We start from the raw sequence: 26,398 nt of genomic DNA, 5'->3' as shown, positions 1-26,398 counted from the left end.
GGGTTCCTTCCACTGCTTCGTAGTCACATAAGAACTGCAAGAGAGTAAACAGTCTTCAGACTCTGTTGCATGTTGCTGAATCTGATAAAAACCTTCAAAATAACTTTCAAAACCCTCTTTCTCTGCTTTGATGAATTTCTGTATTTTGTGGCTTCCAGAAAATCTCATCTGGATAACAAAAAAATATTTGAAATTGCTGAGAGGTAGGCATTCCCAGACCTTCAAAATACAGACAGAGGCAAGAGAAGCTTTCAGTTCTCATAGCATAGGGATGCTTACCTTAGTCAGCACTGAGGATAATTCATGTGACAGTAACTGGTTCATCAATAAAGAGCCAGTTGGACATTTGCCACATGATCAGCACTTGTGACAGAGCAGTTGGAATGTGATGTTCAGCAATATCTCCTGGCTCCTCTTCATGAGCGTTGCACTTCACAGAGGTGTTCTAGACAATCCCAGAGTCAATGTGGTTGAATCAAAAAATGAGAATAGTGTCAAGGTGGGATGAAAGAGGGAGCACAGACTTATATTTCAGGGAGGTGAAATTTGAAATTTGCATCCTCCTTTTTATCCTTGCATGCATGTTATTTCTGGCTGTAGCTTCAGAGTGACACTTTCACATGAGAAGAGATGGGATGCTCTTGCCTATGCACAGAGTTCATACCAGATGTGACATAGAGTGTCTGGTGATGGCATCTGAGCATTCATTTCTTGTTGAAATATAGGGGTTTTTTGGTTAAGAGGCTGTTTCTAGTATTTCGTGGCACACTGATGGTCAAAACTTAATTCCAGTCAATTCTACGTTAACATTTTCTTGTATTTCTATTGTATAAATAAAACTGAAGATACTTACCTTTTTGCCTTTCCAAAAATAACCAAAGAGTGCAAAAAATTCCCCTCAAATCCTAAAAAAACCCAAAGTAAATAAAATACATAAAGATTTTTGATTTTTAAGTCAATGAATAGCAAAAAAATTGTTTTCAATGTATTATACAATGGTGTTTGAGGAGACACGAAATACATTCCTTTCACATGCTACCATTTCATCACCACATCCTGGCTGCTCCTTGCTTTGTATTATCTGCATTCCATTCATCTTAGAAATGACAATTTTTTAAGCTAAAGAATTTTTGAAAAAAAGTCCCTGTTTTTACAATCCCATTTAGCTACAACCTAATCAGGAAATGGTAGGGTTTTCTGGTTTACTGTCAGCTTTCCAGCATGCATTTGGAAGGCTTCTTCCTAGTAGTTATATTAGAGTGGTATAAAACCATAAGCAATAAAACTCAGTAATGTAGTGTAAGACAGTTAAAACATAGCAAGAAATGCAAGTTTAGATCCTATTGAACGGGGTCATAAGCATACAATATGAGAAATGCATTGTTTGATTGAAAATATCTTTGCAAAATTTAAATAAGACTGCATTTTTTCTAGGAAAATTACTGTGTACTAAAATAATGAACTGCATTTAACACAGATTGTAGAACACAAATGACCAAGTCAGCTGTCAGAGTCAATTTATTTTTTTTAATCAGGTATGATAGTGGTGAAGTTTTTTCCTTCTATCAGATCTCAGAAAGGGTGTGTGTTTACTTCCTATTATTTTCAGTCTGTTAATTTCTTTTTATATAAGGTAAGAAAATCCTTCTTTTATAGACTTGGACTTGAACATCCAAGCACATGGCACTAGGAAACTATGCCAGCTTTATGACTGACAAAACAAGTGCTATTTTCTGTATTTCTTTCTGATTGTTCTGAATTGAGGCTCATGAAGAAAGTTGACCTTTGTGATAATAAAGAAGAAAGAGAGTTGAGTCACCACAAAGCAGGAAAGGTAAGAGGCAAAAAACTCCACAGCAGTTAAATTGAAAAAGAGAAAATACATGTTACTAGTTTGGTTATTGAAGTACAGAACAATTTATTTGTATAGTTCCGTGAACCTGTATGAATAGACTTTTTTCCAAAAACAATAACAAGCCACTTTGAATTTTTTTCATTTTAGTTAACAGAGTTATTTTAAAGTTTTGTTTCCATTCTTGTGAATGTTCATTGCAACCAAATCCTATAAATAGGGTGAAATTCTGTACCAAACACATTAAATGTAGATTTTAGAGTTGTTTTCACGTTGTCAATTAGGTCAGGATTTCATCTATAGTTAACTTAATTATATTAATGTGGGCACTGGGGGAGAGTACTGGAGGGCAAATGTATTTTTGGTTCAATCCTGATAAGGACAAACTGCCCTCAGCTACAGATAGTCCTTGTTTATTTAAATAGCTGCAACATTCATCGGTCCGTTTGGTTACTGATTGAGCTGTGCTTCAATCCAATCACACCAAAATCCACATGCATCTTTATTCTTTGCAGTTTGATAATTTCATATTTCCTGTCAGTGCTTGTACTGCTGTGCATACTCCTCTCCATCACACCAGAGTGCCTCCACGTCCTTCTGTTTCAGGAGCTTGTGGTTTCTTACATGTCATAGACTTTCCCATGTCACATCTCTTGCTGATAAGCACTCTAGTAATCTTCACCATCTTATCAAGACTGCTGAAACGCTACTTCCCCTGTCCCTAACTACCTTCTCTCTTTACATTTTTGTGGTTTAGGACTTGGTTTCCTTTATAATTTACAGTCCTTTATAATTCTTTTGTTACTTCAAAACAGATTAGAGGCAAAAACCTCAAACCCATCTATTCTGGTCTTGCCATTTTCATGGTGATCTTGAGGAACAATCTCCAGGGGGGTTGGGTTTAAAGCAGCTGAGTTATGGAAGAATCTCTTTCTCTGGGTAAAAAAGATGGGATCCATCTCTGTTGGCTACAGCACTTCAATGCAGAGAGTTTCATAGATGTAAAGGGATAAAATCATAACATTAACCAGAATACTTAATGGAAAGTGATTCTCTGAATTATCATGGCTATTGGAACTAATGACAGGCGTATGTATCATGGTTTAGCATTCATCCAAGGAGTTCAATAATACAAAGGTTTCAATGGTTTTGTTGGTAACTACTGTTTTACCAAAAGTCAAGGTTTTCTTGAATGACAAAAGAGAGAAGTAAGGGTGGTAGATAATATATCACAGCAAATATGGATAATTTTAATCTTTAATTTAGCATCTCACCTGTTTAAAAAAAATTGTATCTTAAGTGGCCATTTTGCTTTCTCTAGGATAATTTCTTTTCTCAAACGGGCTCTTAACAATTTACTATGGAAGTGCCAACAGCTGCTGTTTCTTCTTACATTTAGTTAATGTTAGTAGTGTTTGATTTTTGAAGAAAAACATTAAAAACTCGAAAACCAAAATATTTATCTTCTCTTGCATGTGTGAAGGACACAGCTACACAATGGTATGCTAGGTGTCAATTTACAAATTATGTAAAATATTAACACTACCAAGATATTTACCTGAGTTCTAAGCTGGCAGGTTTTCTGTTTCTGGTTTCATAATATAAAGTGGTTGAATTCCCATCAGTTCAGATACTGCCATGATGGTAAACATTAATCCTCTGGGATATTGAGGAACCAGCTGTGACAAGTTTGCTTAATAAGGGAAGAAAGAGACCACCTCGCTAACAGTATAACCTCCACAAACCAGCACTTGCATATATCAGTGATGCTAAAATCACCCTGAGGTTGATTCTGAAGTCTTGGGAGAAAAATAGATCAATACACACAACTAGAATCCTTTAAACAAAGCTCCTCTGAGATATGTGAACTATAGTACTCACATTTTGTTCCTCTTTCTGAAATATTCAAGACATTATGAGATCATGTGAAGAACTTATAAGAATGTTTTAAAATTGCTATTTCTCATTTTATTATAATTAATTGAAACTGGGGTTGCTAACACTAAGACATCTGGGTGTCATACTTAATATAAATAAATAAATACACTGAAAATGGTAAGATAAAATGAGAGCACGAATTTAGCGGCAAAGATAAGTGTCCTTGGTGCGTCTGCATTTCAGGAACTTTTCAGAAATGGCCCTGGCATGATCAGACCACTTGTGTACAGGTTCATATGAGCCACTGTTTATCTTAAGGACCAGTTCCAAAGAAGCCCTTCTAGAAAAGCCCTGGGCAGATGGATCTTGTTTGCATCCCCCCACAGAGAGGGGATGGGCTGCCTGGGCTGCTGCTCCTACCCACCAGCACCTGGCAGTGCAGGTGGTGGAGGGCAGAGAGAGTGACAGGGAAAGGCAGGGAATTCTGGCCTTGTGCTGGCTGCTCACCACGGTGGTGCCTGGACGGACCTGCCTTGGAGCAACCTGACATGTTTGTAAGGTCTGCACAATGACCAAGTGCACTAGTACAGGAGTTCAAGGGCCTGTCTTCCACCTTCTGCTTATGCAGCATGATGGTTTTCCAGTTTAAATCAGGGAGAGATGGACAGGAGTCAGCAGAAGGCAGGGTACATCTGGCATGATGAGGGCATTTTGTGAGATATTTATAAAAAATTGTTTCTCATCCTGTGTGTTCCAGTGCATGAGCTGTCAGTGGCATTGCTGGCTGCTCTGAAATGACTTGCCAGCCTGTTTTGGTGGGTGAAGGATGAAGAGCATGTGCCTGCACAGTGAGTGGCTGTAGGCTCATGAAACGGCAGCTGAGAGACACAACAGATTGGTTCGCAGATGTACGAGCTGCTGGCTGCCGTGGCAGTGCTGCACTTCACTGCTGCCAGCCCCAAGCCTGCTGTACATAGTTAAGGTGACCTAACCACTCTGGTTCAGAGTGTAGCTGCCACTTCTGGAGGAGAACTGGAAGGTGGCAGCATGAAGTGTGCAGTGCTCAGAAGCTGTCAGGAAGTCGTGGGGTTGAGAGCTGCCCCCATGACACTGTGATCTGCTGTCCACGGCGCATTTTGACAAGGAGAAACATTGCTGGATATGTATTTCAGCTATATTCATAAGAGAATATGATACTGTGACTACTTTGTAAGAGCCTCATTTTTGGCGTAAAGATAAGTGTTGTAAGGTTTTTGAAGGCAGGCTGTGCGTGAAGATGTGGGCACTAGGGTAGAGTAGAGGCAGGCTAATGGGAAAAGACATGCTTTTAGCTAAGACTTCTGCTATTAATTCAAAACTAATGCAGTATAATTTTCTCTGCACAAGAATATACTTTCTTTACTGCTGTCTTTCTGCCATGAAACCATAAGGGTAGATAAAAGCATCTTAAGAAATGGTAGCAGTGTATTCTTTCATGCCTGGTTATTTGTGTCCATCATGATATGCAATGAAATCCTCAAAGTCACAGGCAATGAAGCATGTTTTATATTTATGACTGTGGCTGTATTATAAACCTATTAATAACACTGAATATGGTGACATAGCTTATGGACTTTTTTTCTGATCCCCACAAAACAGACAATTAATTTTATTCTTATTTATTTTCAGATTAATAATATCCAAAAGAGACTGACATTTTCTGAGAGCATGTTGAAATGTTGAAATTGACCTTTTAAATAATTCCAGGTTAATATCTGATATATCTTTTCTTTTAAAGACAGGAGGAATGCAGTGATTGGGCCATTACTTAAGATTTCATTTATTATACTTTGTAGAGGTGTTAAGTTGATCATATCAGTTTATTGAAGTGGAATATTTACATTTTCAAATGAATTATATCTGTTCTCTTAAAGCCAAATATCCCGGCTAGTCATCATTTATCAACACAGAACAGAGCATATTAGCTGAGAAATTTTGGAAAAAAAAAGAGCTTTAAAAATGGCAAAGTTCTTAATTTTAAGTATGTATGCATTTTAAAATAGGGCATTCATGTAACTGGGTTTATGTTTTAACTCTATAAAAAGTCTGGCTAAGCCAGGTTACATTAATTATACTTTTTCGGTATACCATAAATACACATTGTCACATTTGGAACTGGTTGTGTAAAATATGATATCTTTTCAATCTTCTCTGTGAAGATTACAGCATGGGGACAGGTAAAGCAGTGCTTATTATGTATTTGCTAAACTCTCATAGCAACAACCTCTTTCCTAGTCCAACAAGAAAAAGTTAGGCAAAGAACAAAATTTATATTGCCAATGAACTAATGAGAAGATTTAGAAATCATAATGATTTTAAGAGGAAACACTCACTATGGTATTGTAGAATATATTAATGGTTATTAGATATTCATAAGTAAGTTGTCAGAACTGGGATTTAGTTTGTTTTCCATGAAGTATTGGAAAAGTATTGGAAAAGCACTAGCAAGAGAGAAAAGGGAGAGATAGGTTTTGCATTACATTTCCTTAAGAATTATAAGAAATTGTCTCTGACTCAGCAGTGACTATCTGATCATCAGGGTGCTGGTGGAAACACTGTGAACTTTTCATGTCGTTTTCTTTGCTTAAAAAAAAAAATCTCTGAAAATTATTTAAGGGTCCCATTTCCATTACCTAAAAAAGGCAAGAGAGATAGCCTAAGATATTCCTTTTGTCAGTTCAGAAGCTATAGCTCTCCCGGCAATGCTTCTCATCCAAGAGTTTTAAGGTATAAACTTGACACAGAATAAAAGAATCCTCTTATAGATTATAATTTATAAAAAAATTTCAAATTTAACTAAAATAGAATGACTCAATAGTGAGAAAACTCAGAGTTCATCAGATTCATGAATGCTCTGGAAATGGGATAAAAAGTGAAATGACAGAGCCTTCTGAGAATCAGAAAGGAAAATCTAAATTTGATACTGGTGAAATTACTGTACAGTGAGAAATAAGGAACAACCATTATCTGTTCCACATCCTTTGTTCTATTCCTCCTTAGCTCATGAGGAAAATCTAAGGATGATAAATAGCACATAAGACTTCCACAATGCCAATAAATTTGATGCTAAAATAGTGCATTAAGCTCATTGTTAATAAGAATTAGTGCACATTGAGGAAAGAAACTCAGCACCCTACTTATTTGTGTGCAACTAGGGAGAAGCCCACCCCCTAATTATTTACATCCAATGAGTAGCTGTAAATTAACTGTTTTCATTGATAAAATGGATGATATGGAGTTACTGCTAGTAGTTGTTTAAGAATTTCAGTTCAGTGTTTACTGGCAGAAAAATCATATATAAATGTTAAAATATGTACAGTTAAAATATGTACTGGAATATTTTATAATTTTTAAGTTTTTTTAAATTTTAATCTATAATCTATGTTATATGTGAGAAATGTGCAGAGAAAGAAACAGGAAAATGCAGAGTATCTGCTTAAAGAGAGAATAAAGAGAGACAAGTAAACTAATCAGATTTCCAAACATGGTTATATGAGTATAAAGAAGCAACAGTCTTCAGTGAAAATAAAAATAGACATATAATAGTATGTATAAATATATATATAAAATAAAACCTAGAAGCAGTTCTTTCACAAATATGTAATTAATGAAGTTAAAAATAGAGAAGAATGTTATCTAAACACTGAAAGATCAAGTTGTGCTAGATTATAATAATGAGTAGAGGGTCTAGATCATTAATGTAAATTTGAGTTCAAAAATATGTCATTTTGCCTCAGAATGCATGATATAACAAATTTTCAAAAAAAAATCTGATTTCTTGATAATACAATATTAAAAGAAAATTAAAAACCCTCTTTACTGATAATTTAGGCTGTACCTTCAAGTAGAAATAAGAAAGAGGCAATTTTAGGCAACATGAACATATAGTCTTGATACCTTAGTTCTTTCTGTTCAGGCTATATGCAGCACCAAAATCTGGAGTTGTAATGAGGTTTTGAAAAGTCATTTTTATTCCTGATCTTAGTTTAACTCACTAACACTGTAAGTGCTTAGGACAGATAATATTTTTTCTTAAAATAAAGTCTTCATAATAATACTGTATTGAGGAGAACTGTGTTTTTTGTAATAATTAAAATCATTTAAGATATCCAATAAATTCAATAGAAAATGTATGCTACTTAAAAAGCTGAATATTTAAAATTCTAAAAAGGCAAAAAATAACTGCACAGACTCTGCATACTTTTGAGATTTTAGGTGGCATGTGTCCAAAAAGCTTACTTTTTAAATTTGTGTTGTAAGTGTTCATCCAAGTATCAGGCAATGAAGTCAGAAACTGAGCATGTAATAATTTTCTGTTCTGTACAAGTACAAAGCATGAGCCTTTCAAGGTCAAACAATTTTCAAAACTATAAGGACTCTATTCTTTTACACCACATGAGACTAAAATCTATTCAGTTTGTGGGTGGGTGGTGGAATGTGGCTGCTCTTACAACCTTCTGTGAAATGACTGTTTTCCAACCAAATTTTCATTGTACAGAGAGGTATTCCAGAAGTGCACAAAGGTGACAAAGGTTCAGCCATGCTAGTCTTAGCATGCACAAGTGCTAAACAAATCTGATTCTGGCCTTGAAAGTCAACAATTAAGTATTTTATAAAACTTCAACAAGCACAAATAGATGTTTTCTTTGAGATTAAAAGTCAAGATTTTGATTTTTCATATTTCTTTTGTTCTTTTTGTTTGTTTGTTTGGGTTTTTTTGTTTTTGTTTTTTAAATGGGCGTACTTTTCCAGTAACGGTGATACTAAGAACTAACACATAGTCAGTGAAGGAAAATGCCATACCATAATGTACTTGAATCCTCAGAGTTTTGAAGCAGTCTTTTTTTGCTGTTTCCTGTCAGTAAGCTAGATTAGTTCTAATACCATAGCAAAGATCCACCAGAACACCTGATTAGCTCTTCTGTTTTGGTGGAAGATTGAGGGAAACTCAAGAAGAAAATTTCACTGTGTCATTTCCTATCCTCACTGTAGTATCCCATTACTGAGCAGGTGTAGAAGAACAAGCCTCGAGTTATTTATGTAAAATATCCCTCTGTAATAGAGCTTGTTTTCAGTGTTTCAAATAATGCTCTGCTTAATGTATTCTGTGCAAGCTCTCCTAAGAGAAATACTTCTACTATGTATATTAGAAAAGCTGGAGTGACAAAGAAAGGTAATTGAAGTGGAAACTGTTGGAAAAAGTAATGATAAATGAGATGAAACGTTAAGTTTGATTAATAGCGAGAGCCAGAATGAGATTGGGTTTGGTGGAACAAAAAGCAAGTGATGTCAAAGTAAGATGGTGTATTAATGTCGAGCTTTTGTTTGAATTACAAGTGTGAAGGCAAGGCAGGCTGGTAAAAATCAGCTGGAATGAGGATGAAACAGACCTGTGGTGGCTTCACCAAGTTTGGTAGAGTAATCCCCAGGGAAGGGTAACAGACTTAAGTAGGATCTGTTCCTGAGACGGTGAATAGAGGTAAGAGTAGAGTCCATTTACTACATGTAATATCTCCACAGGAATTAATTCTATTCAGTCTCTCTGCCTTCAGGTGACTGTGAAGACTACTGCTATGTGAGGAATGATAGGAATCAAAACCACAGTTTGTGTAACAGTATTGCCAGGAGCATGACTGTAAATGATACAGGATAATAAGTGATCCCCAATTTGTTCACATTTTATGCTCAGATGATTTCCCATAGAAAAGAAAATGTCAGGCAAGACTTCAAAATTCGGTGCACAGTCTGGGCTGCTAGGGCACTCTTGTGATGTTTTGTATTATTCTTGTATATCTTGATTCTTATCAGAGGTTTCTACACTGGCAGGCTAAGTGAAGTAAAAGCAAAGTACGAAGGGGAAAAAAAACTCCACTCATGCATGAAAGTGGCTCATCTCTGCCCCATAATTCAGGATTAACAGACTAGCAGACTGACTTGGGAGCATCTTGAAGTAATGAAGATCAGTTTGCTGTGTTTGTTTAACATGATGGTTTCAACACAAATGCTGAATATCAATGATAAGTATTGCATATCTCTAAAAGGTTCTGAAACCACTTATGTAATGTATATGTGTACATCCATTAGGAACCATACAGGGTAACTCTCATGCCATATGTATCTATAAATCTGTGAGTATGGTTATTATAAACTTTTAGGTTGTGAATAGTGCATCACAAGAGGCCACATTTAAAATGAAAAGTTGATGAACATGTGATTGATGATAAGTTTTTTTCTTTCATCTGAGAAAGCTTACTGCATTTTTCACCACTGCCTTTCTTTTATGTTCTGTCTTTTCTTTGACTTTTCCTGGTTGTTTCCTCAGTCACTCCCTCATATGAGGTAGGAAAATTCTTGGTTCAGCACAGCGGAATTGATACTGCTGTCCCAAATACTACCACCATTTTTTCTCTTTGCTGTTGTGCCAGATGGATTGTTCTATATCTACTACATTTATTCAAGTCCACAATTGGATTGTCAGTATCGTAAACGTTTATTATACAGTTTATGCTAAAGTAATATTGCATCTCTGAATTTGTTCATTTTATTTTCACAGAAACAGACCTGTAAAGATGTTTATGTGGTGGTCCACTGTTTCACTTCTTGGATGCATTTTGCTGGGAGCAGAGGGGTGGCCAGTCAAGGAAGGATACAACTTTAGGCCATATCAGCCCCTAGTAAGATTACGACACAAGGTATGGATTATTCTCTAATAGTTCTTCCTTTTCTTCCACGGTCAAGGGGTAAACTACATTCTAGCCTTGTATTTTTTGTGTTTATTGGAGTAATGTTCAGAAATTAACTTTTTCAAAGGGATTGAGATAAGATCTGTTTTAGCTTCAAAAACTAGACATTAGTTATATCAACAGAAACTCAGAGGGGGAGCCAAGAGAGGCTCTTTCTTAAAGCAACTGTCAGCATCTGCTTAAGGCAATGACTTGTCACAGTCCTCAGTGAATTTCAGTCCAAGCAGCATACAGGGAAACTGCCCATCAAAGAAGAATGGTGTTGAAGTTAACTGATGTTTGCAAGAGGTAGATGTTCCCAGGGCTAGCTGAATTTAGCAGTTTTGGACCATGGCAAAGTGCAGATGTTTTCTGAGTTACACGGTTCCCATATTCAACTACTATGTGCCATTCAAATTTTGCCCACCTGATGCTCCTTTGTCATGAATCCAGGACTCCCAAAACAGTTCTCAGCTGCCTTTCTTCTGGTAGCTAAAAGGGAAACTTCTGTAGTTGTTCTTTAAAACAAGGGAAAAGGCTGTAATATTTCCATGGGCTGTCTAAAGTTAGCCTAGTTCTGATAAACTTAATTCTTTCTTGGCATGGTAGTCATGGGAGCAACATCTGAGGTGCCTTAAGACCTACAGTCAGGCCAACAGAGATGATAAAAAAAATTCACCCTTCTGAATTTTTGTGCTACAAGTAAAAGGTCTGAATTATTGCCAGAAATTCTAAATGTTAGTTTCTAATAATGTTTCAAGATACTGCTAGTTTTATTTCTCAGTACTTTTTTGTAAAGTATGAAAAATATTTCTTTTTGTTTCTCAGTTTGATAAAAAGACCCAATATTATGTGATTCTGTCTCAGCATACAAAGAGGAACTGACGGCATGAGTTCTCAAACAAGTAAAATACTTGCCTATTAGCTAATTAATGTATGCTATGTAGATTAAATACAAAAGGTTTCTTAACAGATAGAAAGTAAAATCTTAAAATCATACAATTATGCACCCTCTAGGTAATGTTCTCAGTCAGAATAAGACTGAAACAGTCAAGGAAATAAATAACTGTATCAACACACGGGTTTTTATGCTGAGTATTATTTAAAACTTTGTCTCGTCACTTTATTTCCATTTGACACCTGTAAGAAAACTAAAATAAAATAGCACAAGAAAAGTACTTTGAAATCTGGAAGGACAAGAGAGACTAGTAATGAAACCACGGAATAAATCATGTGAGAGAGAAATCACATGTGCAAAAAACCCCAATAGAAAACCATGAAGACTGTGAAAGCAATGAAGGACAAAATATGGGGTATAATTAGCATTACATGTTAGGTTAGATGGTCTCTGGTCTTAATGAAAGTGGAACTATTCATGTGTTGCTATTTCTTAATTATGCTCTTAATATACTGATAACTCTCATATAATTCTTGGAATAGGCTGTCATAAACTTTAAAAGTTTAATTGGGGGAATCACACTTAGACATATGCAAATAACATACAAATAATTAAAACTTGATATAAAGCTTTGTATTGAAAAATATGGTGGGTTTTTCCTTAGGCAATATGTCTAGATAAAAATTGGTTTAGTATAGTTCAGCTTTTGGTATTAGGGACATATGTTTCTATTAAAAAACCCCTAGGAATGTAAAACTTTTCTAAAGTCAATTTTTAAAACCAACTTTGGCACAGATAGGCATACTCAAAATGTAAATAATATGGTAAAAAACTTTCTGCTTCAATCAAACACTTAATAAATCAAGTGCTTAGATTAAGTTATGCCGATAGAATTCTTACTGCAAACAGATGATAATGAATATATGCAGTTATATTTGCTTTGATCAGGCAATATGTATGCCAGTTTATGTGTTCAAAGATTAAAAAAAGAAAAAAGAAGATTAATCTCTCTTGCTCTAATAAAGGGGAATTTATCTGACTTGAACAATAGTCCAACCAGAGCAACTTTAAATGTCAACCTGCAGAGAAAAGCAATCCTGTTGGTACTTAGGTATTATCTTGAAATAATGATTGTATTTGTGGTGGAAACAGGCATTCTTATCCTAAGATTGTATTGTTTTAAAAGGGATTATGAACGATTTCAGCTTCTCATGCATAGGAATTACAAGTAGGAATTTAGTCTGTATACGTGATAATCTGAAAGCATAAGAACAGCATTTCTATGGAAAAAACTTTTTAAATAAAAAAAATATATGCATAAGAAAACATTATTTTACTTTGAGCACTGGAACAGATTGCCTAGAGAGCTTGTTGAGTCTTTATCTTTGCAGTTGTTTAAAAACTGTCTGGACATAATCTGGGACAGCCTGTTGTGGGTGACCATGCTTGAGCAGGGAGATGTGACAGGGTGACCTCCAAAGGTCCTAATGTTCTTTGATTATGTGCTTCATTATAATTCACCATTAATTATAGTAATGGTCATTATCCTGGCTGTTACAATGGTAATGAAGATCAAATGTTTGACTGCATTGTGTATATATGAAATACTCAAACCCATGAAGAGATGCATCCTCTTGAACCAGAACTGAGAATGATTATTACAAAGCACTCCTCCAAACTCCTCCAAGTTGTTTTCAGTCCCCTTCCCTTGTTTATCTGCCACGACTTACATTTATGTGGTTACGCTGAAAAGTACTAGACTGTGTCTGAGCAGCATGTGAATTTCTTGATGAGCTGGGTAATCCTTGGTTCTTCATTTGTCAAAACACTGGAAAAGTTCATAAGGTACTTTCCATTTGGGAGTCTTCTTGCTTTCCTGCTGAAGTAATGTGAGCAATTTGTTAATACCTAGGTTCCCACCTGATATTGTTAGGAAGTATTTTTAGCATCCTAATGAATTTTCTTCTTGTAATTTGCATGCCTCTGACAGAGACCAATGTTTATGCAATGTCTTCAGGTGAAAAGAGTGTATGCTCTGAGATTTCCAGGTATAAACAGGCAGGTGGCCAGCCAACAGAATGGCAACAGTTGGCTGCAGATTCTCTATCAGACGCTAAGAAATATGGAATATAGCCTGTACATCCATATGTATACTCCAGAGCATGCCAGCTCTGCATATCTAACTAACACGTGCATGCACAACCCTCCTTGGCAAGCCAGGTGGTTCACATGGCTTAGGAGGGAATAATACTGGTGACAGTGCCTCCTTGTTAATGATGTCCTCACAGGTGGAGAGCAGTTCAGTTTTGGTCTCAGAGGACAGTCTGTGAAGATGTAACTCAGTCCTTGTCCCCTGGGCTCCTTTTACTTAGGCCCAGTGCTCAACTTTGAGGTTAGGACAATCAGGTTCCCAATAGTCAGAGCTAACCCCTCACCGAGAGCAAGCACTGCCCTGACAGCATGGGTGGGAGCAGAGAGTGGGGAGAATCCAGGGAAGTCAGAGTCCAGCCTGAGCCCCAGCCTCAGCCTTGGCCTGTGCAGGATGCTCCATCAGAAAAGAGCTTCTGTTGTCCAGCTGAGCAGGAGTGTATGGGGGATACAGCAAAGGGGGTGTGCCAGCTTTCACTGGTTTCTGGTGACCTGTTGATTCAGACTTCTTTCCAGCCTTGTTTGTTTTCATCTTGTTTTTACCAAAGGGCAAGGGGAAAGTGACTCAGCTGTGCAATCCTCACTCTTGTCTGTAATATTTTTCCAGACGAATATATTTCTTTTAACCTCCTATAAAAAACCTGCCTCTTTCTTTTACCTCTCTCCTTCCCTACTTACTGTTGCTATTTGCTGCTCTTTGTTTCATTTGTTCAACCCCAATTCATGTTAAATTAGGGCTCAGGGCTAGGTTGGGCTGGAGGGGTTTAGGTTACATTAGAATTAGATTCAGTTTAGAAGTGTTTAAGCAATAAGGACTTTGAATTAAAAAAAAAAAAGCAAGAGAAGAACATAAGCTTCTGCCCCATGTTATTAAAAGCAAATTTGAATGCATAAGCACAGAAAAAACCCATGTATGACTTTTAGGTTTTTGCCCAAAGCCTAGAAAATGTTCTCCCGCTACTAGGAGCACTGAAACGCCTGTAAAATATAGACAGCCTGAGTGTTCAATGATTTTATTGTCATTTAGGGTGTCATGGCCAAGAAAGAAATGTGCAGAAAGTAGTATTCTGGGATTCAAAAATAGCCTGTGCTTTCCCTATGTTGTCTGGTCTCCAAACAACCTGAGATTTATAGCTCACAGTGTCTATCTGGAAAATCTGTTTGCTTGCAGGATCTGAGGAGTCATAAAATTTGATCCTCTAAAATCCTCTGTCCTAGAGAGAGAAGGGAAAAAAAATCTATTGAAGATGAGCAGTGAATCCTGAGGACTAAGAACAGAGCTTTCCCTGTCATGTCAGTGCTGTTCTCAGCTCTAAAGTAACATGAGAATTTTCTTCCTTCTGAGGCTCCATGGGCCCAGTATCTATGTCCTATGCAAATTCCAGGATTAGAAGTAGCAAGACTCAGTTTTACTTTTTTTCCTCTTAATTACTTGTAAGTGTAGTCCAGAAGTATTTTTTTGTTGTTGTTGTTTTGGTTTGGTTTAATTTTTATTTTATTTTCCTTTTATCAGGCAAGGGAGAGAATTCTGCAATCTAATCTGATTTTTCCTGTGGGAAATAGCATTAAAACAGCATGGGTAATTTTTTTTTAACCCCATTACAATCACTGGGCATTAATAAGCTAATATCAATTAAACATTTTATTTCTGCTGTCTCACTACCTGCTCAAAGCATTTTTTAAATCTTAAAAAAGTTGCTTCTATAATCCTTCTTCCAACTAGTCAGTCACTGGGGAGTGCGGAGTGTCAAAATCTGGAATTAAGGCAAGGCTGATTCCTCCTTTCAAGATGCCTGCTGATACTTATTAGCAATGACTATCTATAAACTTGCACTCAAACCAAGAGGGCCCAGTCAGGGAGCAAAGGTGCATCTTAACTACTGGGCTGAACCTTTTGCTTTACCTATCTTTTTTGTTCTTGTTACTGAACATCATCACTGTGGAAAAGAGGAAAAGATTAATCCCAACCAAATATTTTCAGGGGTGAGGAGATTCACATGTATTATCTACCTTTTGATTAGCATTGTTTTTTTTGTTTTTTTTTTTTTTTTTAATTTCACATGCCAGATTAGCAACAAAGAATGAAATAGAACATGGTGGTATATGGAGGCAATGTAATTATCTTCTCCAGTCAGCTCGGCCTTCTCACATTGAATCCTAGGAGGAGGATTTCCAGTTACCCTCTGCATAGATAAGAAATGTTTTTTTTACCTCTCTGGTATTTGGAAGTCAATGCAAACACAATCTGTATCAGCTATCATTTCAGATTCTTGATTGGCATGTTTTTTCATATTCTATTATGATGGCAAATTGTAATCACAAACTGCAATTGCAGTAATAGCAAAACAAAGTCAGGAGAGATTTTTTTTTTTATATGTATTACTTGAGGTGATTTGTTCCTGTTTAAATTTGTGCAGTTTGAAATTCTGAGATCATGAAACACACCAAATACTTGAAGTGTGTGTTTATGAAATCTGGCTCTTTTTCATAACTTCCTTGTTGCCTCTTTTTCTTCAGGTCCTCAAGACTACTCTCTAATTTAATTCCATCTCTTTATATTTTTTTCTATTGGACAAATGCTTTGTTTTATTCTTTTCCATTGCTTGTTTTTCTCAATCATTTCCCCCATGGATTTAATACCTCTATTTATTGCCTAGAAGATGTAGACTTTTATTGTTTATATTAACCTTTATTACCTTGGTTTCTTACAATGAAAGTGATATCCTGTAGCATAGACAATTCTTATAATATGAGAAATAATATTCAAAGGTCAAATAAAATTATATTAAATAATAAATATGGTGTGTAACAGATTCATTGGTATGTAGACAAACTGGGCTGTACTACAGATTATTTTTTTTCAACTAAATAATAATCAACTTAGTTTGTGTTTATTTTGCACCTCTTATTCTAGAGGTGAAAATTCTGTTTTTCTTTATCTATTTAAATACTGGTTTTAAATTAAAATAATTTTGTACTTTAAGCATTGGCTTTGTGTCGGATTAACATGACCTGATATTTGTAGCAGGGGGCTGCAGGAGTGGCTTCTGTGAGAAGCTGCCAGAGGCTTCCTTCATGTCTGACAAAGCCAGTGTCAGCTGGTTCCAGGATGGACTCACTGCTGACCAAGGCTGAGACAATCAGAAATGGTGCTAACCCCTGTGATAAGGTATTTAAGAAGGAAGAAAAGTTATTGTGCAGATAGAACGGCACTAAGTCAAGAGCAGAATGAAAATAAGTGAGAGGAGAAGCTCCGCAGACACCAATGTCTGTGCAGAAGGAGAGGGAGGAGGTGTTCCAGGTGCCCCAGCAGAGATTTTCCTGCAGCCCATGGTGAAGCAGCTGTGTCCCCCATGGAGGAGCACGGGATTCAGAGATGTACCTGCAGCCCGCGAAGGAGACCCACACCACAGCTGGTGATGCCTGAAAGAAGGATGGCAGGGACCTGTAGACCCATGGAGAGAGGAGAGCCCATGCTGGAGCAGGTTTCCTGGTGGGACTTGTGACCCCATGGGGAGCCCATGTTGGAGCAGACTGTGCCTGAAGGACTGCACCCTGTGGAAGAGTGACCTGTGGTACAACAGCAGCATTATGTGGAGAACTGTTGCAGAAGGGATGGATTCAGGTTGGAGAACTTCATGAAGGACTGTCTCCCAGGGGAGGAACCCCATGCTGGAGCGGGAGAGGATTTCTCTCCCTGAACAATGGCAGGAGCAATGTGTGATGAACTGACCAAACCCCTCACTCCCCATCTCCCTGCACTGCTGGGGCAGAACACGTAGAACTCAGGAAGGAGGGAGGAGTGGGGGGAAGGTGTTTTTAAGGTCTTATTTTGCATCTCATTATCCTGCTCCGATTTTGTTAGCAGTAAATTCAGTTAATATCTCTAATTCTAGTCTCTTTTGCCTGTGCCAGTATTTGGTGAGTGATCTCTCCCAGTCCCTAACTCATGAACCTTTCATTATGTTTTCTCTCTGCTGTCCACTTGTGGAGGTGATAGAGTAGCTTTGGTGGGTGCTGCCATCCACCCAGGATCAACCCACTACTTTTTTAAACATTAGTTTACAGTGGTGTATTCCCAACTGAGGAAGTTTAACATTGGTATACTGCAATAAAAGAAAGAAAGAAAGCTCTTTCTTACATTGGGCTTTAGTATAAAATCAAATCACAGTATTTGTGCACTATTAGACTCCTCTTAGGTTGGCTAAGTATTAAGTTTTGCATCCATATTTCTTTTCAATATCCATATTTTAAAACATCCTTAATACTTTTATTCCTATACGTGTGGTAGAAAACAAGTTCAGAATAAATTACCTCCTTTTAGGAGTGGGAAAATATATCACTATTTTTAACTATTTCTTCTTCATTGCTTACTTTTTTCTAAGTAGGTTTCCAGTTGTCATTTTGAACTTTGATAATTTTAGTAAGTGTGTGATATGCAGTGGGAGCAAAAATTGATATTTTCTAGATAAAACCGTATTTAATTAAATAGTTCTATATCTTTTTACTTTTTTTCTTTTACAGTAGGCACTGTTCTGATTTTGTTACCAAGATGTCAGGTTAAACAACCCATCTGTACTTCCTGTGAACCATGGCTTTTGTAATTTTGCAATACAAATATTTGCCATCACAATAGCTAAGCAATTTCTTAGCATTTATTATCCTGATTGGTTTAAATCTTACTATGCCTCCTTGAAATAATTTCATTTGAAATCATTTCAAGGAGGCATAGTAAGAAGCATTGATCTGTGTTTGTGTGTATTGGGTTTAGGTATATTTGATTAGGCTCTCTTCAGCAACCTTTCCATTTGAGAGTTTTGTAACTGGAAAAGTCAGTGGCTTCATCTCCATTGTTTATAAAGCAAAAAAGCAGTAAGAAAGTCTCTTAGCTCTGAACTTTCTGAAATAGGCTATTTACCTTAAAATGCCTTCAGCTCTGGGTAAGGTGACTGCTAGATCACAGTAGTTGTTATGACATGTTATTTTTTCTCTTTTATAATTGCTGATGGGATCATGTAAGTAGTCCAGCTCAGGGCATTGTGTTTGTTCTTGATAACTGATTCCGTGGTAAATCATACCAGACAAGGCACTACATCCATCAGAATATTCAAATCTCTTCAACCATGAGCTAAGGGAATGTGATGTCTTTCAGTTTCAGATTTTTTTTCCATTATGATGAAAACCCAAACAGCAGCAGTAATAACAGCATCAAAAAGCCCCAGTCTGCTTTCAAAAAATGAGGCTAAAGGATAGGATACCCATAGAAAACCTTTAAGGTTTTGGTATCTGTGCTTAGGCCTGACACAAAGAAAATGGAGAGCTTAATGATAGCCTAATGAAAAGATGTCCAATTACATCTTTTTTCTTATTGTTATGCCTTGATACAACTACTGTTAAAGAACTATAGTGTTAAGAACATGGAAGCTCAATGCCTAAAGCATAATATTCAAAACAAAGCTCTCCCAAACTTTACTAATACAAAAATGTTGCTATTTGACTTCACAGAAAACTGCTCACAGAATCATAGAATGGTTTGGCCTTGAACCTATCTTAAAGATCAGCTAGTTGCAACCCCACTGTCTTCTCTGTGGGCTGAAAAACCCCAAGTCTCTCAGCCTGTCTTCACTGGGGAGGTGCTTCAGTCCTCTGAGCATCCTGCTTAATGTTCATTGTCAGTTCTGTCAAACAACTTTATGGAATTGAATTCCCCTGCCCAATGCATTCTAACAAAATAGTATTTGAAGTAAGAAAACTCTAACAAGCTTATTCTGTGCCCCTTCTTCCAATGAAAACAAACCCAACAAAAATTATTAGTAATTTGTTTTATGTATTGATTATAACTCTGCTTATGTAACCTGGAATAAGCAGCCTATAATTCAAGTCTATTTTCTAGGGATAAGCAAGGCTTATCACTCTCTTGAGGCATCAGTGGAATTTTTATTTCACTAATGTTTCATGAAAATTCCATTACTTTCTATTACTCTTACCTGAGGATTATTGTCATACATCAATGCAAGTAATAAAGCACTAATATTACATAGTCTTAATAGAATGTATTCAACTTGTTGGTATATGTGTCATTATTTGGTGTTACATAACTCGATGCTACAATTCTGAAATTAATAATAACTACTGTATTACTGATAATAAGCTAATAAGCTGATCCCCAAAACAGTAAAGGACTAATCCCACCTGCAACAGACAGTTAGTGGTATTTTTATAAAGATTTGAGAAAACATTGCATTGGTCAGTCTGACTTTCCATATAAAGCTCACCTATTTCTTTAATTGTTCCTTCATTCCTTCTCTTAAGTGAGGCATGAGTAAAGCATGCCTTTCAAAGAACTCACTGAATCTTCAAATATTTTTCTATCCTTCATATTTTCAAAAATTTCTTTTGGTAGTTTATAATTAGCAATTAGTAAAGAACAGAGATTACCATTTGGATTTATCTGTCATGTTTCTTTGGTGGCTGCTTCCTGGGACCTACTCCATCATTCGGTGAAATAAATTCAGACTCATTGGTTTGGTATGAGGAAATATTTTCAGGAAATTATTTAAAGTTTATTATTCATAACAAAATCTACTTTATTTTTGTTTATTTTGTTTACAAAATCTTGTTTATTTTTGTATGAGTTAAAAACAGGGAAGAAAAATAAATGTGTTTTATATATATATATATATATACACACATATATAAAGGAACTGTAATTAAAAATGAAATACCAATTAGATTAGAACTTCAGCTATTTATTACATTGTTATTTCAGCTCTCTGCAACCTATTTTTCTTAGCTAATTGTTCCCAACATGAATGCCAAGAGAAAATAACTAAAAGCTTTACAGTACATTGCCTACTGCACAGTAGAAAAGCTGCAAACAATTGTTAGTATATCTGCAGAGTATATAGCTGCACTTCATAATTAATTTTGAAAAATAAGTTGAAATTCACCAATCAAATACTGAGTTAATCCTGAGTTTTCTAAGATTCAGTAGAAGAAAATACAATCCTAATTTTACTTTCTAGTTTCCTAAATGTCACATGGTAGGTAATATGATATAACCTTTCATCAAAACTATGGTTTAAATGAATGTATTCCTCAAACATAGAGTTGAACACTTAACAAAAGGGCAGTTGCAATTGATTAATATTCATATCATGAACTTCTCTTTTGCTTTGTTACGCTACCTTATTTTCCCTTATAAGATGAATGGTAGAAACAAGCTCTTTGTAACCTAACAGTGTTTCAGCATACTGGTTTTAATCAATACTGGTAGACAGACTACAATTTTACCCATAATTATGTCTTAATGCAGACTAAATATTACTTGAATTCCTGTTTTGTAAGAAGGTAATTGGTGTTTATGCTCTCATGTCTATAATCTCTAATTGTCATTCTTCCTGTAGATTTTCTTCTATCTGTACAAAAATTTGCCAAGAGGAAAAATAAGATCTGAATGAGCCTCAGACAGACTGAATAATAAAAAGCAAAATACATTATGTGGTTTTAGAAAATTACACTTAAAACCACCTCTGAAATTTAGAAAGAAAAACGAATAGAGATTTTAGGCAAATTGCTTCCGTTAATGTCGTTGGGAAGTGGCTAGGATCCATCTATAGTAGCTTGCTTTTTTTTTTTAAATTTCTCTTTCTTTTTTTTATGTAGCATTATATTGTCAGGAAATATACTATTGTTCAGTAATTGTGAGGGTACCTGGAGCTTTAGTAACTCATGCAAAAGGGAAGGTAATAGAATACCCGTTAAATACTGTATCCTACTATTTCCAGGGATAATTCACTATGCTAAAGTGTTGCTTCTTGGAGATCTCTTTCCCTCTTCTTTGCCTATTCAAATCTAGAGTGCTCTCAGATAATTGCAAAATAAATATATATTCACTGAATATGATTCTGAGCTATATGATATAAGTATATCCATCTGCAGCACCTCACTGACTGTCTTGGTAGGCTTGAAGAAAGTACCTGTTATGCTGTCTATGGATGGGGAAGCAATACTACACTGAGTGTCTGAGCATATAAAGTTTAATGCAAAATATGCACAAATAGCAGTAATTACTTCTGTAATGTCTTTATTCACGTAGCTCCTCCAGCTTAGCTAAGGAGAGCTGTAGCCTGGATTTAGCTACATAAATTGGCTTGAAAAATCTTCGGTATTAAAGTGGTTTTGTTCATAGTAGTACATGTTTTAATGCAAAAGTATACACCACTTCTGCTGCTTAAACCATGCATTAAGCATCTTAATGCTTAAAGAATTATAAAACCAGCAACACTGCACAGCAGTATAAAATTGGTAGAATGCTTTCCTATCATGCGCTGTGAAACTGCTTATAAATTTTGAATGTATTTGGTCTATCATCAAAGAACAAAGTATGAAGACATCATATTAAAGAAGCTATAGTTCCACTGTATTTCTGTAAGAGTGAGATGCCTAAAAAATCTGTGCAGAGTAACCTTCTGTGCATGTTCTATTGGGTTTTTTTTTCCAGAATTCAGCTCAGAACTGTGACCAGTTCTAGGCCAATTGATGATAATGAGGTGTATGGATAGAAGGGTAACAGCAAATGGAAGAATTAATCCTTAAAGTCAGCATGAATATTTTATATTTTATTAGATTTTTTTTTCATTGTGGAAAAATGACATGGTTTGGAAAACAGGACTTTCTCTGCTTCAGTAAAGTGAAGGAATATATATTTGGCCTTTTACTGCAGTTTCATTGGGCCTGTAGGATCATTAGGATTCCTCATGGACAAGGTATTACATTGGAAGCAAAAAAACACAAAAAAACCCAATACAAAACAAAACAAAAAAACCCCAACAACAACAAAAAAAAGATAATTTTATAGTGCTACTTAACCCCAACGACTCATTGAAATAAGAATCCTTGAAATTAAAACCCTAAAATACTACTCAGCTGCCTTTCAAGGCAAGAGTAATTAGAACTTATAGGTCCTGTAGGGTGCTTGTTTGTCTTGGGAGCTACCTGCAGCCTGCTACAGGCAGGTCTTTTTACACTAGCATTGTTTTGGAAATGTGTCTGTATGGATCATGAACAATCCTACCAGAAGGAATTGTTTCTTTGAAAATGTACTAATCTGACTGACTCTGCCTATTTTATAAAAGAAATGCTATTTCATAGAACACAATACCTGGTGCATACATTTGGTACAAACAGCATTACTGTGTCATTAGGAGGAAGCTGCTTCAATTCTGTTGGTACTGAAGAAACATTGGGATTTAGACAGTAACTTTAGTCCAGAGCTGTTTCACCTTGAGGGCAAAGGCTTTGTCTGCTCTGCTTTACGTGATCCGAGGCTGCCTTTGAGAATAATATATGCCCTTGCAACCATCTAGGTTATTTGCTTTTATGTCAGACAGGCCTGAATAGAAAAACCTGTGGATCTTTGTGTACAACTTCTGTCCACTTTGCATCCATAGAAACCACACACTTTGTCGAAGCCTGGTCTAGAGGTAGTTTTCCTTCAGAGGATGTAGACGTAGACACGATGATGTTGAACTTTTTCATACCTTTATTTCTTCTCTGCTTCCTCTTTGCTTTTAAGTGATTGTAATCTGCATGCAGAGAGGAGCACCTACTTCAAACTCACCTTCCTGGGTCTGCCAAGATTGTTCTTCATGTTCCTCAGGGACTTAAATCAGCAAACCAAGAACCAAATCAGTGTATTTCACAGTTTACCCTTCCCATCTCTGTGGCTGGGCTTTTCTTGGTTTGGTTTTGGTTTTAATGGCAATCATTTCACTCTTGTATTGAGGCTCCCCAGATTCTGTTGGGTTGCTTTCATATAGATTCATGAATTCAAGACTTCATCAGGGTTTCTCCACAGGCCTGTAAGGCTTTTTCTTTACACTTTAATATTTAGTAATATTTCTGGGAACACCATTAATTCTGAGCACTTCAGCAGCTTTATATAGTACCTTATTTTTGCCTAGCAACTTTGCTTCACATCTTGTTTCCTTCACACAATCTTATATTCATGTGATTCCTTAATCAATACAAGAACGACCTGTGGCATATTATTTTCTCAGAATTTGCTGCTATAAATGGTGGCAATCTCCAAGAAGACTGGGCTGTATATGCAGAATACCAGTTCAAGAATCCTGCTGGAAACATTAAACTAAAAAGCTTTCTGCAGTAAATAGCATTCTGACAAGAGCAAGAGGAGAATGGTTCACTTTTTGCGCATTCTTTCTTCCCTACCATAGTAAGCAAGGCCTTGCTTACTGCTGCTTAACAGAACAGCTTTACAAATGTAAATGTCATTGCTTCTCCTTTGCATGCATTTCTAGTTTAAATTGCAATTGTACTGCTGTTGCTAAGAGTCTGCTGAAGTCTGATTCTATAAAACTTCTTTGAAACACAAATGTTCAGCCTAATGTCATTGATCAAATTGGGTCTGAGAATAGTTTACCAGATTGCTTTGTGCGGTATGTGTGCTTGTACTCCCTGGCTGTGACCATGCTGCTATTTCACCCATGAATAAAAGGTTTCTGTACATTTGTAACTCAGAATTCTTGTAATTAAAGTTGTTGTATTAATTAAAGTGAATATATTGTTAATTCAGCTACTATAGCTTGTACATGTTTTAACAATAATAACTATTCTGATACCTCTCTTAACAAAATCTTTTCTTTAATAAAAATTATTCCATTATTATTATTGTTATCATTATCTGTATAGTACCCCTACTGCAGAATTAGCCATAAAGATAATGAACACAAAACTGATTTTCTGCATTTTAACTATATTTTATTATATGTCTAATGGTAACTTTTCATTATAAAATGTTAGAAAAGCAAGTAACTTTACACTCTTTTTCATCAGCTTCTGTAATTAATGGTGTATGCTTATTAAATTTTTTAAATGTTTGTCACATGTCAAGGACAATCTACCATATGCTTTATACTAATTAGTACTTTGTTTATTTTAGGAATTTGATTAATTCAGCAGCCACTTTTTAAATAGAGCCAGCATAGCAAAGGAGGCTTTGTCTGAGTTTTCCAAAGACAAAATAAGGCTCTTCTTCTTTATCAGTAGCCAACTCTGGCAGACTCATACCCAGATCCTCAGCAGATGATTCAGGCAGAGCCATAAGTGAGCTTCTGTATGAAATACAGTTATGTGGTTTGCCTTTTAAAAAACATAGAATTAAGTGGCATTCAGAATGCTTCTATGTGCAACATCCAAGGTTTATAAACAGTAATTTTCTTTCAAAAAGGGGAAAAAACCAAACAATATTCGCATGATGTATATTTAAATGAGACTAAGAAATGAGCTTTACTTTTTCTTCAGTGGATGGTGTATTTTCTTAGTCCTAGAATATCATCTACCTTTACATATCAGCTCTGGTCTTTTTAATAAATAGCTCTGTACCTTCTTGGTAATTTAAGAGTCCCTTTGATCATCCTTCTCTACACCCCTTATTGCTAATGTGAAGTATTCTAAATAAGACTTGATACTATGCCAAACTTATTTAGCAAACATGATATTTCTGAATAATGATATCAAAATGTTTTAAGAGATGTTGATAGTGTTTGTGTATTAAGACAAAAAATAGCACTAGAAAAGGAGCTTTTATACCTTGGAAAAATATTTGTGTATATTTAAATAAGTTTCTTTGCAGAGCCTCATTTGATTTATATTGGAAATAGTTTCTGACTTACGATTTGTAGCAATAGTAATTTTTATGGTCAACCATCTGTGATAGTTGTCAGTTCACAAACATAACAAAAAATCTGACATTGTCTCCATGAAAAGTTTACTTTAAATTCAGCCTTTTGGGCACAAGAAAGGTTTCTTTACAGTTCTAATATGTTCTGCATTGGTACATTTCATCAGGCTGATACACTGTAATGCAACACAGAGCCATAAAATGCGATTCAACCTATCTGAATAATTTGTTTGGACAGTGTTAAACTCAAAAGTATTTTGCTATATTCAAGCTGATAAAAATATCCTAGAATGCAAAATGGTTGGTTTTGTTACAGATGGTTTTGTTACAAATCAATAGGTACCAATATGGCATTGTAGTTCACATAATCATTCTAGACACATAGATCCAGAATGACTAAATAAATGATGATATATATATATATATATATATGTGTGTTTGTGTGTGTATTTATATAAAATTTATTTATATATCATTTTTGATTGTTAACGTTGGGTAGAAATATTTTGTTTATATATCATAATGCAGTACAGGGGAAAAAGAACAGAAATGTGTGTAATAGTAGTTTTATAAAGTCCTCCACACATGTGTTTATACACAAATATGTTTTACTTAATACTGTGATGCTTGCACATTTATGTATTAGACACGTATATTGTCTAATATAAGCGGGTAAAATTTTGTTGTTTTCAGGCCAACAAGTATTAAAATCCTCGCCCACTGCACAAATGCAGATGGAAATAAATGCCATTATGAACAATTTATTCATTATGAACCATACTGCAAGTTTCAATAGTTCTTTCACCTCTCTCAAATTCCAGGACCCTGAAAATTTTATTTGTTTCGTGTTTCCCATGAGGATGAGCAATTCCTATTTCCCTGAGCATCTGAAATGAATTTTTTTAAGTTACAGGTGCTTTTAACGTTGGGTGACTAGCATAATTCATTGCTTCTCACTGATTTTCTACAGAAAATATTTCACATAATTTATCTTTCAATATCAAGGAGGAATCTGGATTTAATTCACCCTCAGTATAAGCTTGTCTGCATTTTTTAACTCTGTGTTTTCTGTTGAAAAGTCTTATCTAGCAAGATTTCTCTTGACAGAAAACTGTTTTCTGAGTTCAGAGATGTTGCACCTAGTCTAATCACTGGTT

General features: G+C 35.7%; 1 protein-coding gene across 3 annotated transcripts in view; it reads left to right on the top strand.

Moving 5' to 3' along the window:
- Positions 1-26,398, top strand: part of FSTL5 (follistatin like 5) — a 275,951-nt gene that overhangs the window by 16,898 nt on the left and 232,655 nt on the right. For all 3 annotated transcript variants that reach the window (XM_036382231.2, XM_036382232.2, XM_036382229.2), the window contains exon 2: positions 10,323-10,461. In XM_036382231.2, the coding sequence (XP_036238124.1) occupies positions 10,339-10,461 (123 nt within the window). In that variant the 5' untranslated portion in view covers positions 10,323-10,338. The remainder of the gene's footprint in view (positions 1-10,322; positions 10,462-26,398) is intronic.

Source organism: Molothrus ater, chromosome 4 (genome assembly GCF_012460135.2).
Source record: "Molothrus ater isolate BHLD 08-10-18 breed brown headed cowbird chromosome 4, BPBGC_Mater_1.1, whole genome shotgun sequence".
Taxonomy (NCBI): Eukaryota; Metazoa; Chordata; class Aves; order Passeriformes; family Icteridae; genus Molothrus; species Molothrus ater.
This window is presented reverse-complemented; position numbering and strand designations above follow the sequence as displayed.